This window comes from Micropterus dolomieu, linkage group LG09 (genome assembly GCF_021292245.1).
Source record: "Micropterus dolomieu isolate WLL.071019.BEF.003 ecotype Adirondacks linkage group LG09, ASM2129224v1, whole genome shotgun sequence".
Classification (NCBI taxonomy): Eukaryota; Metazoa; Chordata; class Actinopteri; order Centrarchiformes; family Centrarchidae; genus Micropterus; species Micropterus dolomieu.
In genome coordinates this window covers 11,742,057-11,758,884 of record NC_060158.1, presented here as the reverse complement: position 1 = coordinate 11,758,884, position 16,828 = coordinate 11,742,057, and the positions used below count along the sequence as shown (strand labels likewise).

The 16,828-nt window shown below is 39.3% G+C and overlaps 2 protein-coding genes across 3 annotated transcripts in view; both read right to left on the bottom strand.

Moving 5' to 3' along the window:
* scamp3 (secretory carrier membrane protein 3) overlaps positions 1-3,856 on the bottom strand; it is a 12,542-nt gene extending 8,686 nt beyond the window's left edge. The window contains exons 1-3 of the mRNA XM_046059292.1: positions 3,407-3,856; positions 3,045-3,125; positions 490-603 (exon numbers count right to left, since the gene is read on the bottom strand). Coding sequence (XP_045915248.1) covers positions 490-603; positions 3,045-3,125; positions 3,407-3,460 — 249 coding nt within the window. The 5' untranslated portion in view covers positions 3,461-3,856. The remainder of the gene's footprint in view (positions 1-489; positions 604-3,044; positions 3,126-3,406) is intronic.
* Positions 3,857-9,335: 5,479 nt separating this feature from the next.
* Positions 9,336-13,885, bottom strand: crabp2b (cellular retinoic acid binding protein 2, b). 2 transcript variants are annotated; one of them, XM_046059499.1, is made up of 5 exons: positions 13,469-13,885; positions 11,237-11,415; positions 10,789-10,905; positions 9,656-9,702; positions 9,336-9,552 (listed from the first exon to the last, which is right to left on the bottom strand). In XM_046059499.1, the coding sequence occupies exons 1-5, from the start codon at positions 13,548-13,550 to the stop codon at positions 9,507-9,509; spliced, it is 471 nt and encodes a 156-aa protein (XP_045915455.1). In that variant the 5' UTR covers positions 13,551-13,885; the 3' UTR covers positions 9,336-9,506. The 2 variants fall into 2 exon arrangements, with proteins under 2 accessions (XP_045915455.1, XP_045915456.1); XM_046059500.1 differs by having other exon boundaries at positions 9,336-9,702; positions 13,469-13,872.
* Between the last annotated feature and the right edge of the window lie 2,943 nt (positions 13,886-16,828).

Genomic DNA, 16,828 nt, shown 5'->3' with positions numbered 1-16,828 from the left:
GTGGTGATGTTGGATGCTGGTTGTTTGGGTGTTGACAGGTGTCTTTTATACAGGTAACGAGGTGAGGCAGGTGTATTTGATGTAGATAATTGGTTGGGATTGGGGCTGTGTCTTAAAGAAAGACTAACTGGCTTGTAGGAGCCAGAGTACTTGCTGTTTGTCCAGGGGGTCATATACTTGTTTTTCCTCATCAGATGGTTATCAATTTTTATAAATTCATATGATGTGATTTTCTGGAATTTTCTTTGGGATTCTGTCTTTCACTGTTAGAATGTACATATGATTAAAATTGTAGATTGTTGCATTCTTTGTAAGTGGGCAAACCTGCAAAATCAGCAAGGGGTCAAATACTTTTTTCCCCCACTGTATGACACAGATGGACAGACTTTCTACTCTGATATACTAAGATCCAATAACTGTGCAAGTACAGTAGTAGCCTACTTTGTGCATCAAACTTCAACAAGTGTCTTTACTCTGCAGCACGTATACCTGGGAGCTATAGGAGCCATAGTTACGAGGCTCGGTAGGTGTTGTCCTGCTGGGTGGGGTCTGCGCAGGTGCAGATGGAGCTGAGGGAGAGGTGGCTTCATATGGTGGTGGAGGCTGGAACATATTTAGTAAAAAAACATCATAAATCAGTATGACACTGTAACTGGTTTTCATTTTTTAAAATCCACTGACGATATGAGCAGCTTCACATAAAAAAAAAAACATTATACTGTAGCTATTAAAGGACAGTACCAGTAGAGTGAGTCTGTATTATGTCAAAAAAGTGTTTCACAAAGGTGTGTCCCCAAATTAACTGTGAAAAAGTGTGGGAGTGGGAATGAGGCGTGTGCTCATGCACTCAGTTTCACAATGACAGAGATCTACAGAGTCTAGTTCAGTTTCAAACATCCTAAACAAGTCTAAGTTTAGTTCATGTTGCTGCAGTATTTGCTAATACCAACAGTGGAGGGGAAGTGCATGTAGACCCAAGCCATTTCCAAGCAACAAATATCTCTATGGCATGCAACAGAGGTGTATGAACATAGAAATGCGTATATTTGTACACAAATTGTAGCTTTCATGACAAGATACAATTTGTGTATAATCCAGTCCTCATTCTCAAGGCTGGATAACAAACAGGGGAAGCAGGCAACCGGCTCAGGGCCCTAGAAGTCTTTTGCACCGCTTGAGCATAAGATCTGATATAATACGGGCGTTAAGGCAGATGCAGCTTTGTTATCCAATTTTAACGGTAGTGAAGAAAATTGTCTAGCCTGTTTCCAGACAACTGAATTGCCACCATCATCTGTCATTTATTCATCAATTCCAATACAATAAAGTTAAGAATTTAAACACAGTCAGTTTCTTATTAAAATTTGTTAATTTTTTATCGCACTTTTAAAGCGCGTGTTTATTTATTCTTTGTTACAACAGATAATCTCCCTTATTGTGCAGCCATCTCTGAATGCAGGTTGATGGAAACTAAACAAAATAGACATCTAAATAGAACAGAATAGAAAAGCTACCAATTTTTGGATTAAACATCAAACTTAATGGCAATTCAGTCTGATCATCAGAATCAGAAGGAGCTTTATTGCCAAGTAGTGTTTTACACATACGAGGAATTTGCTGTGGTGATAAGGTGCTACATGTAGACAAACATACAGTGGACATAAATAAATGTAGAAATATATAAATATGGAATAGAAGAACAACATCTGGCTACATTTCTGCGGCATGTTGCATAATTATAAATGATACTGATTTACATTTCTGTAAATTAAAACAAAGTTAATAACCTGCAATTTTTACTAGGACTGAAATGATTCACTGATTAAATCGATTACTAAAATGCATCGACGCAAATTCTTTGCTTCGTTTAATCCATATAACTATATAGCACATTGTTTCGCATGGACATTTATAGCTGTGTATCATGGCGCTGTTTGCAAAGTGGAGGAAGAGAGAGAGAAAATAGCGAGGGACAAAGAAGCTGCACCTTTTAACTCCCCTCCAGCTCTCTCTGTAGCTCAAACAACCCCTGCTACCTGCATGCGCTAATTCATCCTATCATCCATATTCTTTGTCTTTATAATTGCTATCTTTATAATAACAAATAGCTGTTTCGTGTGCAGGATCGCTCATTTCCTGTTTTACATTTCACGTGTCTTTTCCTGACAAACTGTGGTTTAGAGACCAGCGTCGAATGACAGAGCCGCTGTCAGCTCATGTAGTGTGTGACCCCATGTCACCGATCAGTCACATAGTGTGAACGCCACAGCGACTTCAAGACTCCCGTCACAGTTGTGTATTGTGAACGGCACGGCCATGCGACGCTGAAAGTCGTGTAGTCTGCACCCGCCTTTAGTATAACTTATATAGCACTCAGGTGATGTTTGTGTTTGTAAAGCAGTTGTCTGGTTGTTAGTCTGATGTTTTCTGTATGACACACCATAAATTTCCGAAAGGATCAATAAATATCTATCACCTATAAACGTGCAGTTGATCCTGTTACTGGGGGGGCACCGCTGCCGCCACCAAGCAAAAGTAGCCTACTTCTTAAACGACGCATCAATGAATCGTTGAAATAATCTATAGAAGCTTCAAATAATAAAATCACCATTAGCTGCAGCCCTAATTTTTACACACCTGATGGTAAGAGAGGTTAAGATGTCATGTACAGCAAGATTTATAATTAGATATTCCATAGCTCTGATCTAACCAAATCTAACTGACATCACTTTTTATTTTTCACCAATAATTTATCGGATCAATAATTATCATACCTCCATAATAAATTAACTTGAATTAATTCAAATTACAACACAACACACTAAGCCAGGTGCTATTCCATCTTATTAAAACTGTACTAAATATATAGGCAGTGGGGGTAAGAGAGGGTTTATAGAAGCAGAGCAGCAAATCCCTATTGTGTCCCTCGCAGAAGAAAATAAGACAAGCCAATCCCAGGAATGACTTGTGTATTATATTATCTATACAGTACATTATCAACAATACACCCCTTTTATCTCAGGAGGTGAAGACATATTGCTCACCCCAGTCGTGTTATCAAATGGGTTATAAAGGTCCAGAGTGGCGTATCCTGTGTTGCTGCTGTGTTGAGTCACCGCAGGGTCCTAGCAGACAAAACAAAGGGTTATTTAATCAGCACAGTAACACGTTTGACATAGTCTGCTGGAACATTAATCCTGCTTTAACAAAACTGAGAGGCTTTTATTAATTAGTATCCATTGAAAGAACGACGAGTGTGCAGAGAGGGAGGAGAGGCCACATGTCACATGAGCAACACCATCACCCTCACAGAGCCAACATGAATGGCTTTCATCCATCAAACACACCATGGCAGACTGCAATGACACAGGCTAATGTTGGCTTCATGTTACATATTATCACCCACCTGGAAAGGGTTGTGGTCGTCCACCGCCTCTGGAAAGCTGGTGTATTTTGACATAATGACGGCTGGTTGTTTGGGAGCACAGAGCTAGCTAACGTCAAGTGGCCACCACTTCCTGCTAATGTTAGTCACGGGGAGAAAAAAGCAGGAGCTTCTGGCAAACAAACTGCTGCGTTTGTTTTACTTTCTAACTCGAAAGGGCGGGCTATTTAGTCGCTTTATCCAGTCAACTAGCTACCCGCCCCTCTGATGTTCATCTCACCGCAGTTTAACGTTAGCGAACAGGTGAACACGGTTTGACGTGACGCACAGGTCGATGGTTGTATTGCCCGGTGTTTCTCCCCTCCAGGTCTGACTGCCAGGATCTGGATTACAACTACGTTGGTTCACAGAACCGCTATTTTCTCCCGCAGAGAAAACAACCTTGGAACAGGAAGTAACCAGCCGAAGACTCGGTCATGTGACTACTGCTGCGGCAGAGAAGCACGTGGGAACACGAGTGGGCGTGGCCGAGCAGGTGTCCTGTCCTGTCCCATGGTCATGCCAAAAAAAGTGTAAAATAAAATGGATAATAATATTTAGAATTATTTAAAATAAGGTATAATTATAAGGTATAATACTTTAATAGTAAAGAATATTATATTATTTTTTACGATTACAGATTTATAAAAAACAATAATAGCGCCAGGGGTAGAAGGGTTAAAAAATATAAAAGAAGAAAAAAGTTTAGACAATTAACATTTTTCACATTCATTTATTTTTTTGTTATAAAATTTACTTTTGTGGATGTGAAATTTTTGCTAAGATGATAAGTCAAGGCAAGTTTATTTGTACAACACATTGCAGCAACGAGGCAATTAAAAGTGCTTTACGTAAAACACTAAAAAAGCTAAATAGGGAAATATAAAAAGACATTTAAAAAAAATAGTCAAATAGAAAATAAATAAAGTTTTTTATTTACCCGATAAACGTTTTTTCACCCATAATGTATGATATAGGCCTAACACTGTTTCTATTCTAAATTGCAGACATCATAAATCGGTATATATTGCATCTATACAGTAGTAAATAGTTCAAATGAACAAAAATGTTACAAAGAATATGACTGGACAAAACTTTCTGGAAGTTAAATGTATAGCTCCATATAATATGTGGATTTGTATCACTATCAAGTCCCAGAAAGAGCAATAATTTTTGCAAATGATGTTTTGATGGACAACATATATGTAATTTCCAAAATACATTTCTGGGTTTGTTTGTAATCAGTATCTTGAATGCAAGGTCCATTACATGTGGAGTGGTACAATGTCTCTGAAAGAGAGATGTGATTCTTCTGTTCCAGGTTGATGGACTAAATATAAAACACACATCTTTCCTACCATGGTGTCATCATCAGACAAAGAGCAATAAAGACGAGGTGGTTCAGTGTTAAATACCATTATTACACCATTGAGAATGGCACTCATTACAATAGCAAATTTGTTTGGGGTGACAGTGTTGTTGTAATATTCAGCAGAAGTCATTAAAAGACCTTCTGAATTAAATTATTGTGTTACCCATAAGATAGATAAATAGATTGCTACATTATGTTTCATCTCTATGAGATGAGAAATCATCATTGGAAATCATTGGTAACTGATGGCTAATTATATATGGTACAAGTACATCTAAATAAAATAAACATGTTTGACTGCCCTCTGTATCTCAGCCAATCAGAAGGTTAATCATTAGCCAATATAATCACATACTTCACCAACTAACAAATGAACAGACATTACACATGTCAGTTAGTTCCTCTTTTCAGGTTTAGGCCCACACTACTGAGCTTAATCCGTCATAAAAACACTGATTTTTTCCTTTTTAAACCTGCAAACACAAATTAGATGTAAAACAGGGAAATTATTTTAGAGTTGATAAGAGATATGGTCTACAAAACAGAGGCTACGACTCAAGTTCAGAAAGACTGTGATAGATATCATAACTGTCCCTTTTTATAAAAATGTTGTAATATTTGTTTTTTCCTTTAAACACATAGTAAGTGAGCCCTTTTTATAAACAAAATTACCCTCCAAAACATTGTATTGCTAAATTAAAAATTAGTAGTTGATATTAGATATAGCATTTGATTAATTCACTGGTAAAAGGTGCACCGATTTGTCATTGACACAAATTAACCGTTTGCTTCAAGCATACAATGACAACAACATTTTTGCCCTGCATAGTAATATAATTATGTAATAATAAAAGAATAAATCGAATCATTTAGGTTAATACTAAATCCATAAATCTTAATTTGGACGCCAAACTCTAAATGATAACAAAACCAAGCAACCTTTTGCTGTAGAATAAAGACACTTTATATCCTTCTCTTCCAGTAGATGTCACTCTTGTGCCTTGAAGGAATAATTCCCTCAGGCGATGGATTGTCAGGAGAAATGTGGCATTTGAACCTCAGGTAACTGGTAGGGTACAGCAACTCAGGTAAGGCAAAATAAACAATTAGCTTTTTAAAATCAAAATTCATCTTAAAATCATTGTTGCTCCAGAAATGTCATTTTCATGGAAGTTGTTGCTTTACCCACAAGAGTTATTTGATAGTTCATATTGTGGCACTGTGATACGCTCAGCTCTGATTTGTTTGTTTGGTTGTATGAAGGGTGTATCCTTAAAGGACCTCTTTCTAGGTTTTTCTATGTACTTTCCATACCTAACACTGCCAGCAAGAAGATTACAAGTTTTGTCATGGTGTAATGCCCTTGGACAATCCAGCCTGACTTCTTTCTATTCTCTTCTCCCTACACATCACATGGGGTCACATGGGTGATGGCAGTCATATGATTTCATCACATAGGTCAGACTGTCTCACATGCACACATACAGTACACACACAGTGCTGTTTATATATACACTGTACATTCCCTGTTAATATTCACCCATATTACTTAGTTGTTCACACATATGAATTGGTGATTTATGCATGAAAAGGCACATATTCAATAACAATAAATATATATGTGAATTGGGGTTGGGCGTTCTGGAAATATAATATTTCAGTGGGAGTCAGGACCCCTTAAGGAGACACGAGGTAATGGCTTAGTATGCAGAATTCTTTAATTTCTCCTAAAGTGGCTTTACTGTCAGTATCGCATATATGCTCTTTATCAGCTTGTTCCAGCTCTTCATTAAAGCTGAGTGATGTTTACACTGAATGAAATATTCAAACCAGGGCTCCATATATTGTTTTATAGCTGCACCATTTCATCAAATGGAAATATTTTAGATGGCTTCTGCATCATTTTAAATCCATTTCTCCAAAATTCAACCTGACATATTTGGTATCTCTGGAAACACTGGGTTCTCCTCTGGAATTTAAAATATAGCTATCCGAGTGTTAACCATGTATGACTGCAAAACATGAATTTGTAACGACTGTCCACAAGTGGGACAGTGAGACTGAACATGATAAATTTGAGCAGGAATTGTGGATGATTTAATGTGATAGGAAAGAAGATAATATGGGAAGAATATGTTTGTGCTGCATAAATCTTAAAGTTAAACTGCTGAGATCTCACACCTGTGGCCAGGGACACCATGGGCTAACGGAAACTGTAATGGGCAGTTTTGTTACTTTCTGAAATGTTAGAAGCAAAACAATTAGTGAATTGAGTAAATAATCAGCAAATTAATAGATGATGAAAACAATCCTTAGTTAAGGCCCAGTTAATGTCCATAATAACACTTTTATTGGTAATTGGAGGTCAAAGTCTTCTGTTTTGGAGTTAAGACTCAATGCAATCACTTATCAACCATTGAGTTTAATATGATTCTTTATGGAGAACCATGATGAAACAGAGCTCACATGTCGATGCTAGGGTGGAAATGGATGTGGCATGTATAGAAAATAATGAGCACTCATTATTACAGCCTAAATAGATTAGTGATTAAAAATTGATGAAGTGATGAAAGCCTCTTTAGCTTAACTGTCTGGACCTGCTCACAGGCTTGGCTTTGTTTGTCTCTATGCCCTCTTCCAGCAGCATCTGTGCTTGTCAGTTGACTCCTGTGACTCATCATTTCCTCTAATTGCCCTGTCATGGTTGCTCCAGATGGCCCCGATTCAGACGCTGGACTTGGGTGCTTCCCGGTCTTAAAACCACAGCATTCCTCAGCCAATTGAGCAATGCAATGCTCCATGACATCACAGCCTGAGGAATGAACTGGCATAACAGTTGAGTGTGGAAAGTGACCCGGCTAACAAGGAGGGTCTGGGTTTGGTTTAGACTGCTCCTGTGAGGCTAACGACCATCAGTCAAAGGGGCCATTTAGACAGAATCTGGAATCTAGTGTATTTGGATGTGTGTGTGCAAATGGCAATTTTCTGATTGAGCAAATAGCAGGGAACTTTCCATCCCCTACAGAGTTCAGTTAAAGCGCTGCGGTCATTGATGAGCACTTACACAATAACATGGGTTTCACTGAGGCCACTGAAAACATACTTTCTGCCTGTGAGACATAAGAGCACCCACATAATGAGTGAAGTTGTGTAAGACACACATACTTGGTCACACATGATCTCGTCACTCTCCTTCTTTCAAGCAAGCACGATGTTTCAGAACATTCAGATTAGTAGTGGAACGTACCTAAATACATTTAACCAAATACTGTACTTAGGTATAATTTTAAGGTACTTTACTTGAGTACATCCATTTTATGCTACTTTATACTTCTATTCCACAAAATTTCAGGGGCAGGTTTTGCCCTTTTACAGTATTACATTAGATTGCATTTCTTTTACAGCTGTTACTCGTTACTTTACAGATTAAGATTTTCCATTATCAAAACACATGATGTGTCACGATTGCGGTGAGCGCAGAGCAGGAGTGTGAGCCCAAACGCAAGACACCAGAGCAGAGATGCAGTTCAGGGACTTTAATCCAAACAACAGCAATATACAAGGCTTACAGGTAGCAGAAACGAAAAGTATTTTTACATCGTATTGAGTACTTCCTCCATCGCTGTTGCAAAGAGACACAGAGGTTAGTGAGAAAATTCATCTGGGAGGAGGCCCAGTCCTCCCTCTGCTTGCTCAGCACTGTGTGTATAAACTGGGAAGAACTTCAGAGGGGTGCTTGTCTGCACACTGTTTGAAAACCTGGAAAAACCATCACTGCCTGCAGTACTCTCCTCAGGAAGTGCCGGAGAGACCCCAAATGTCCGTTTTTCACAGCAAGGTGAAGCCAGCCTCAGACTGAACCACGCAGTTGAGTTTTAGCTGAGTACAAAGATAGACTTTAGGGAATCTGAATACTGTTAAATCTATCATTATCAGCTAATGGTGCTTTCTCTCTGCATTTTAAGTCTGTTTGTATATTTTTTTTGCATTCATTATGTTAAAAAAGTGGGTTTTGAGAGGCAACAGCTGGAAGCCTCCCTGCACAGTATAAGAAGAAGCCACTAAACAGTTTGTACCTGGGTGCAAAGCCAGAGCAAAGGGGTGGGGGAATTTTTACTGAGCTCATTCTGTAAGTAGGTACAGCTGGAAAGGGGAGCACATGAAGTATAACCTCTTCTGATGCTATGAAATACTTTTCTCATGGTCACCCTCTCTCTTTCCCTCACTCGTTTTCCTTTCCACTCCCTGCTTCCCTGTTGTTTTTGCCAAATGTCTCTCAAAGCAGAGTTCAGATAATAGGAGTTGTCTTTGGGAGTTTTTAAACTAATTGGCTCCATATTAGAGTGAGCTATGATGACAAAGAGCACACTGAGGACACAGTACTGGATTGCAAATGGAAAGATGGCAGGGGAATGAATAATCAGGAGAATATGAGTGGCAGATTGTGATGTAAAGTGATATGCAAACGGTCGACAAGGGAGTGGGAGGGGCAGGGAGGAGGCAACATAAAGAATCAAAAAGGAATCATCAAACAGTAAATTCATATAAAACAGTTTATTAACATCTTGAAAAGTGATTCATACACTGCAATACAGATTTAAAAAAAAAAGGAATGTGTGACATTTATATTTGATACATAAAGAATAATTTCAGCTTTTGTGTTATAAAAGCAACTTTTCCAACATACGTTCATGTAAACCGAAGCCTTTTCTACACAGTGCACTGTTTGAGCGAGATCTTATCAACATGTGACTGGCTGCGAGGAGGACAAAGAAGAAAACAAGGCGAGTAAATGTAAACCATGCATGAGGCACAAAACATGAGTATTGTATGACAGTCTTAAAAAAAAACTTCCTCACTCTCTCTCATAAACTCTGGTGCAGACAACATCCCCAGCAGTCATAGTCTGAAAGAAAACAGCAACAAAAGGACAGAGTTAAACCACTTCCTAATAAGGCAACCATTATAAAGGGTTTAAGTTATAACTAATGTTGGTGCAGATATTCATGGTGCCCAGAAGATGAATCCTAATGAATTAAGTGATCCTGGACTTTTCCTCCAGCACCATGAGAATGTGTACAAGCAAGAAGCTTGTTGTGTTTTTTTTAGTAAAATGTAATAATGCTAAATTTGTGAAATGGGGAAAAAGGTAAACCTCCCATTGTTCTGACGTGGCAGTGTCCCTGCATTATTCCAAGATGTTTACCCCAACTTACAGTATCATTTCCGTAGCCCAGTTTGCTATTTTGCAGTGTCACAAATATATATTAGTGAAACTGTGTACATCTCTTTTACATTAGGTTAATTGATTGTATTAGAGTTGATATTGGTTTTCATTTAGATGTAACTGCCAACAATAGTAGCTTTTCAGCCATCTTGCCAGTGATTTGGAGACACTTCTGTAGTTCTTTTCACCAAATTGCTGTCAAAATTTCCAGATATCTCCAACTCAAAATTTCAATTAGGCTGTTTTTCCCCAATATGGCTGTGTTTGTAATTATGGTCTACAAATATGATGTGAACACAGCATTTATCTTGTGACCCCTTAACCTTTATGTAGAGCCGTTATCAGGTGACCATATCACCAATTACCTGCAAAACTAATGATGGCTGTCCTTTGTATGTTGTGCTAATTTTCAGAAATTAGCATGCTAATGCACTAAACTACAATGGTGACCATGGTAAACATTTTATCTGCTAAACATCAGCATGTTAGTATTGTCAATGTGAGCATTTAGGATTTAGCTTCACAGAGCTGCTAGAATGATGATAGACTCTTGTTTTACTACCTGGCAACCTAAAGGTTGTTCTTAATTATGGCTTATAAATGATTGATATAAAGCAATAGTAAATGTTTCTGAGTCAACCACTTCACAAAGGGTGGTTTTAATACTGTAAAGCTCTCACACTAGACAGTCATCTTACTTTTAGTGTCTTTTAATCTGATACTCTCTGTAAAGTTGTGTATTGGCGCTGTGCACAAAATAATTACCAGTACAAGTTCTCCATCGTTGGTCAGCTCTCGGGTCCACGATGTCTTGGGCCCATCACCTTTCTGTAAAGTCTGTTCGCAGCTGATCTTGCTGTCTGTTTCCCACTTAGGAAAGCTCTGTAGGGATTCATATAAGAAGAAAATTAATAACTGACATCATTTAACTACAAAGTTTGGGCTTCATAACTGGAGCTCAGCGTGCTGATCACTGCATCTCAGAATATTTTTATGGCCTGTCAGGATCTATGTCCTTCACCACTCACTCGGCATGAAGAAATGAAGAACAGATCCATGTATTATCACTGGGGCTGGCCCTAGAGTTGCACTGAAATTATTTCCACATGTTTCTTCTGTGCAGAGCTCTGGTTAGGCTGTCCTTGGCCAAATGCTGGTTTGCATGTATTCACATTATACAGGAATGTTATAAGGGAAGTTTATGGATGTGTACCGTGCAGGGGCGGCCATCCACCGTCGTCTCATTGAAGGACTGACCCACAGTGAAGGAGATATGGGTGGTGCGGACGCTTGTGGATGTCTTGATGGACAGACTCTCTCCCTGCTGGGTGATTTCCACTGCTGGGCTGGAGGCCGCCGCCACTGCAATCTTCCTCAGGAACACATTCACACCTGACCAAAGACAAACAGATCTAATATCAAACTGAGAGCTGTGGTGAAAGCATCACTTGTGTTGGTTGCAACAAAAGCAGCATACCGGTGGTTTTGGATGTTCATAGCCCAAATAACCTTATTTCATCTAGAGCATATTAAAAGTTTGAGTTTGTTGGTTTGAGTTCATTCAGTACGGCATGAAAATGTGCAGAGATATTGTGTTTGCTTTAGGTAATCCATCAAAGTGAACCATCCAGCACCTTTCGTTTTTTGACAGCGTTACATTATCACAGCGTGGTAAAGCGGCTGCGAGCAGGGAATGTTTCCTTGCTTGGCATTAAATGAAACTATGTCATCTGATATTTGAGCAGCCATACAGCAAGACAAGTAACATCCAAATCCATGTCATCCTTTTCACAATGTCCATATCTGTTTATTATTTGTCTTCTGAGTTTGATTTCCCTACATCAAATGTTAGCTACATAAATGCTATGCTTTTTGGTTGCCTAAAGTTTTCAAAACAGGCTGATTAGTTTTTTTGTTGTACTGAATGAACACCAAGGAAATCAACCTAAGAACTTTCTGTATGGTATGCTACAGAAAATGGTTGCTTAATTGGTTACAACATGCAAAACCCCTGGTAGGTCCATTATTACTGTGGCACTGTTAAAGACTTCACCCTCAAAGTAATATTTAGTCACTATCCACTCAACTCCTATAGGACCAAGACTGGTAGATTGAAAGAGAAACAAGAAGAAATTTTAGCTATTTTGCATTTCTTTGTAGTTGTTTTGCGTCGCTTAGTCAGTTTTGGAGTCTCTTTGTGGATGTTTTGTGTGTTTGTGGTTGTTGTGGTGTGTTTTGTGTGTCTTTGCGTCTCTTTGTGTATTCAATTTTAAGTTTTGTGTGTTTGTGGTTGATTTGCATCCCTTTGTCGGCGTTTTACATCTCTTTGTGTTTGTGTTGTGTTTTGAGTGTCTTTTGATCTCTTTGTGGTTGTTTTGCATTCATTTATATCAGGACTTTCAACAGAGACGTACAGTATAAACTGCAGGGGAAAATGGCCTCGTTACTGTTATGCACAGTACAACTACCGGTTGATTCTCAGAATAAATATATCAGGATCTATGTGCTGGGTCAGTAGAGATGTGATGTGATGTTTAATAAATGTAAACATTTGACCCTTCAGTTTTTGCCATTATTCATGTGAGCTGGACTGGCTTCAGAGAGATCAAGACAACCCCACTTTGATTCAGGTCAGATCATATTTGCTCATTGAGTGGTACTAACGGAGGCAACACATACACACACACACACACACACACACACATACACACACACAGACAGACATAGATCGGGTCTGAGAGGCCCAGGGAAGTGAAGGAAAGTCAGTCTCAGAGCCGGCTGGCTGCTGGGGCCCATGTCAAGGCTTAGTTCCGTTTACACTGGCTCTAATTACAACCGCATGAGGAGGACCCTGCCTCAGATGAGTCTAATCTAACATTCCTCCACAGGCTATTTGTCTTCAGATTTTTAATGGATGCCACTGGCTGGCCCTCACCTGACCTCTCTCCTGCTCTCTCTTTTAACTGGAGTCCATACAGCCTCATATAGTTTAACAAGACCAATGTTCCCAGGAACATGGGTTGGCAGGAATGGGGCACACCAATTTAACCACAGTGGCCCACTTCAAACCACTTTGGTTCTCTAGTTGACCTCTAACCAAGTGGATTTCCAGTTGATAATGCTACTGACAACATGATTGACAGGTCTTTGTGCAGGAGATGCTTCCTTTTCCCTTCCTTATTCTTTGCATTTTAACAATGGAGCCAAATGGTAGATGATCAACCAGATAACAATATGCTGCTTGACTCTTAATTTGCATCAAAGTTTGAGGAGTTTTTGCATGAAAAGCACTTTGATCTAAAAGGTAGGGAAAACGACCTGCAACCCTGTATTGCTTTGGAAAACGTTTTATATTTTTGAACAGCTTTATTGCCATTTTCCGTAAACAAATTAAATATGTTAATGCGTGTAGGCCTACATTAAGTGCCCCAAAAACATTACTTACCCAGCGCTTTCAAAAGTTCCTCGAAATTGTCCGAAGACTTCATTGTCCATTTTCCTGCGAAATCTGTGATTTTCTTCTCCATTTTGATGCAGTTGCAGAGATTACTTTTGCAGATTAGACGGCGACTCTGACTGCAGATTCTCCGCTTCTTGTCTGTCCCCCTCGTTTACCGATTTGTAAAACCGTCTTCTCCGCCTGCATCGGCTGCTGCATTGATTGGCTGACAGCTCGTCTGGATGTGATGCTGGTCCAGCCAATACAGGGGCTGGTGGCTGGGAGGGACTTTCCCCCTTATTCTGGCTGTAGCCTCCACCTCTTTCAGCATGGTGAAAGATTTGGATACGAGCTGGAAAATGCACTTCCAGTAAGTCCTTTGATGTTGCACTCGGATATTAAGGGAAAGTGTTAACTCATTTCTTAGGTTGGTGTCATATTAGTCCAAATTATTTGACAAGAAGTCCAGACAATAAGTGATAGGCCTACACAAATAGCCTACGCAATGAAATTAAAATTGGATGAAACTTTTCATTAAACCCCCCCCCCCCAAAAAAAATCCAACCTGAAGACATGTGTTAAGTTTACGAAGATCTGGAATGTGAAATATAGGGTATAGGGTTAATGTTGCTCCAGAGTGGGGGGCTGTAAAGCTGTTAATGAAAGAGCAAAAGATAAGACATACAGCTGGAGGCAAGTTTCATCCCCATGTTCACTCTACAATTAAAATTTAAGAGAGAGGAGACACAGAGTCTCATTCATTATGATCAAATAGCACATACTGTAGGTCATCAGTTTCATTTACCCAACACTGACTCATGTTGCCTTGTCTTTATCTGATTTGGAAAGCTTTAGACCACCACATGTTATTTTTGTAACAGAGACATAAGACACTGTTTACATCCTGAGGCAAATGTAGAAGAATAGATGCTGAAATCATTCAATTCGGGCACAAGTTACCCAAATAAATTATATTTAGTATATTTGTTTCTTAATATGAAATATATAGCCTACTGTAGCACCAACAATGTGATTACAAAAAGATTGAGCAGAGACAAAAGTTAGACCAGAGGCAGCCCATTGTAAAAAAAAAAAATAAAAATAAAAATAATAATAATAAATTAAATAAATAACTTGTTGCCTATAACTAGGCGATAGATTTGCTGTCAAATCAGTTAGGGTACATTGTAAGCTACCTCATGCCAGGAAGAAACAAAGTATCACTGTTATTTTGAGTCCACAAAATAACAGTAAAAAAAGTAAGATAGCTGTTAATCCAACAGTAAACAGAATGTTATGTTAGCAACACATTAGCTTCCAGCAGCTGGTAGGTAGGTAGGTTTGTTGTCACAATATAATATAAAGTTATAGAGTGAAATTGAGTTTTGTAACTCCCTTCTGCTACATAGCAGACAAGTTAGTTGTAGATTGGCTAGCTTGGTTAGCGTCAAAGTACTAGATAGCAGAAAAAAGTAATATCTCGAATTACAAATAACAGTCACAAAATGGGGGGTAACGGATAAGGCACATGACTTTGGTGTGAGAGGCACATGACTTTGGTGTGAGAGACCCAGGTTCAATACCCCACTGTGACCCATCCACCAATGTGTCCCTGAGCAAGACACTTAACCCCTAGTTGCTCAAGAGTAAGTCACTTTGGATAAAATGAATAAATGTAATGTAAATGGCTATAAGAAGTGATGAGCCTACAGATAATAATTACAACAACGGCAATTAGTATAAATTAGTAGGTGGATAAAGATTCATTCAAAGATCATTATTTGCATGGTCACAACTGACAAAATGGCGGATGTAACAATGCCAGTTAAACTTCAACATAATGCTCTTAGTGTTTTAATTGAACAAACTTAGTTAGCCAACCTTAAATGCAATGTTGACCAGAGTAGAGGACCAAAGATAAAAATCTAAACTAGAACTGCAAGCAGTTATAAGTGGGGTCCAAGCCTCCCGGCGCAAGCCGCCCCCCTCGCGCCGCGGAGGGCGCGCGAGTCGACCCCCCCCCGAGCCAGGAGAATAAATGAGCAGAGTTATAAATGAAAGAGTGTTGCGGTTATGGAGATCTGAAATGAATGTATGTCTATGGGAGTGTTATTTGATTTCCAATTAATAGCGCCTAGAGGACGATTGACGCCAAATTTCACACAGCCCCTCGGGAGGGCGTGGCAGATAAGGTCTGGTGTAGATCGGCCATTGCAAACGTAAGATCTGACATGACATCCTGTTTGTAGTGTTAGCGCAAACATTTGTTTGCTTATAATTCGACCGTTTTCTGGCAGATTTAAATTCCCTCTACAAACTTTTATGGGCTCGGTCCAGAGATGGTCCGTGCCAATTCTCCGATTGGATTTGCGGCTTTTTTCGGAGGAGTTAATTAAAATAGGGTTTTCAGTTTTCGCGATATATCGATGTGAAAACGTCATTGCACAGAGGCGTAGATTTAAGGTTTATGAATGTGCGATGTAGTGGGCTGTAGTTATGAGGCAAAATGTCCCATCCATTGACAATCGCTTATCTTGCGTACAGGGTCGTGGGGCTGGAGCCGATCCCAGCTGGCATCGAAAGAAAGGCAGGGTCCACCCAATCCATTGCAGGGCCACATATAGACGAACCACCACTCACACTCACTCACTCATGCTCACACTCAAACCTAAGGACAATTTAGGGTCACCAATCAACCTAGGCCACGTGTCTTTGGATGGTGGGAAGAAGAAGTAGCATTGTAGCATTTTTCGCAAGAAATTTTGATCCGACAAAAAATGTCGCAATTATAAGCCTATAATTACGACATTTTTTGTCAGATCCAAATTTCCTCTACAAACTTTCATCAGCTTGGTCCAGAGATTATCCGTGCCAAGTTTGGTGTCGATCGGACTTGCGGCTTCAGAGGAGTAAATTAAAGTAGGTTTTACAGTTTTCGTGATTTAGCAAAAAAAAAGTCTAGGTGGAAATCGGCGTGGCCTGTACCATGAGATTCAGCTCGATCCCCCGAACGCGTGGATATAAGGTTTTTGATATGTGCCTTCGTAGGCGGGAGATCCAAACACATTGACCTTGCTTATAGCGCCCCCTAGAGGTAGAAGTGGGGGAATTTTTTCGCCTGAGGTCATTGACATGAGTTGGACCTACCCTATGAGTTTCGCGTCCCTAGCACTTACCGTCTAGGCCGCAGTAAAACGAGAACGATTACAATAGGGTTCCCAGCCCACTGGGTTTGATTTAAATAAAGGAAGTTAGAATAATTGAAAATAAAATCCACTCAAAAACTGTCAGGGAGATGTATTTGATAACATCATCCCAAGTGGAATAAAACGTATTTGCATCCTGAAAGTACAAACTTAATTTTCT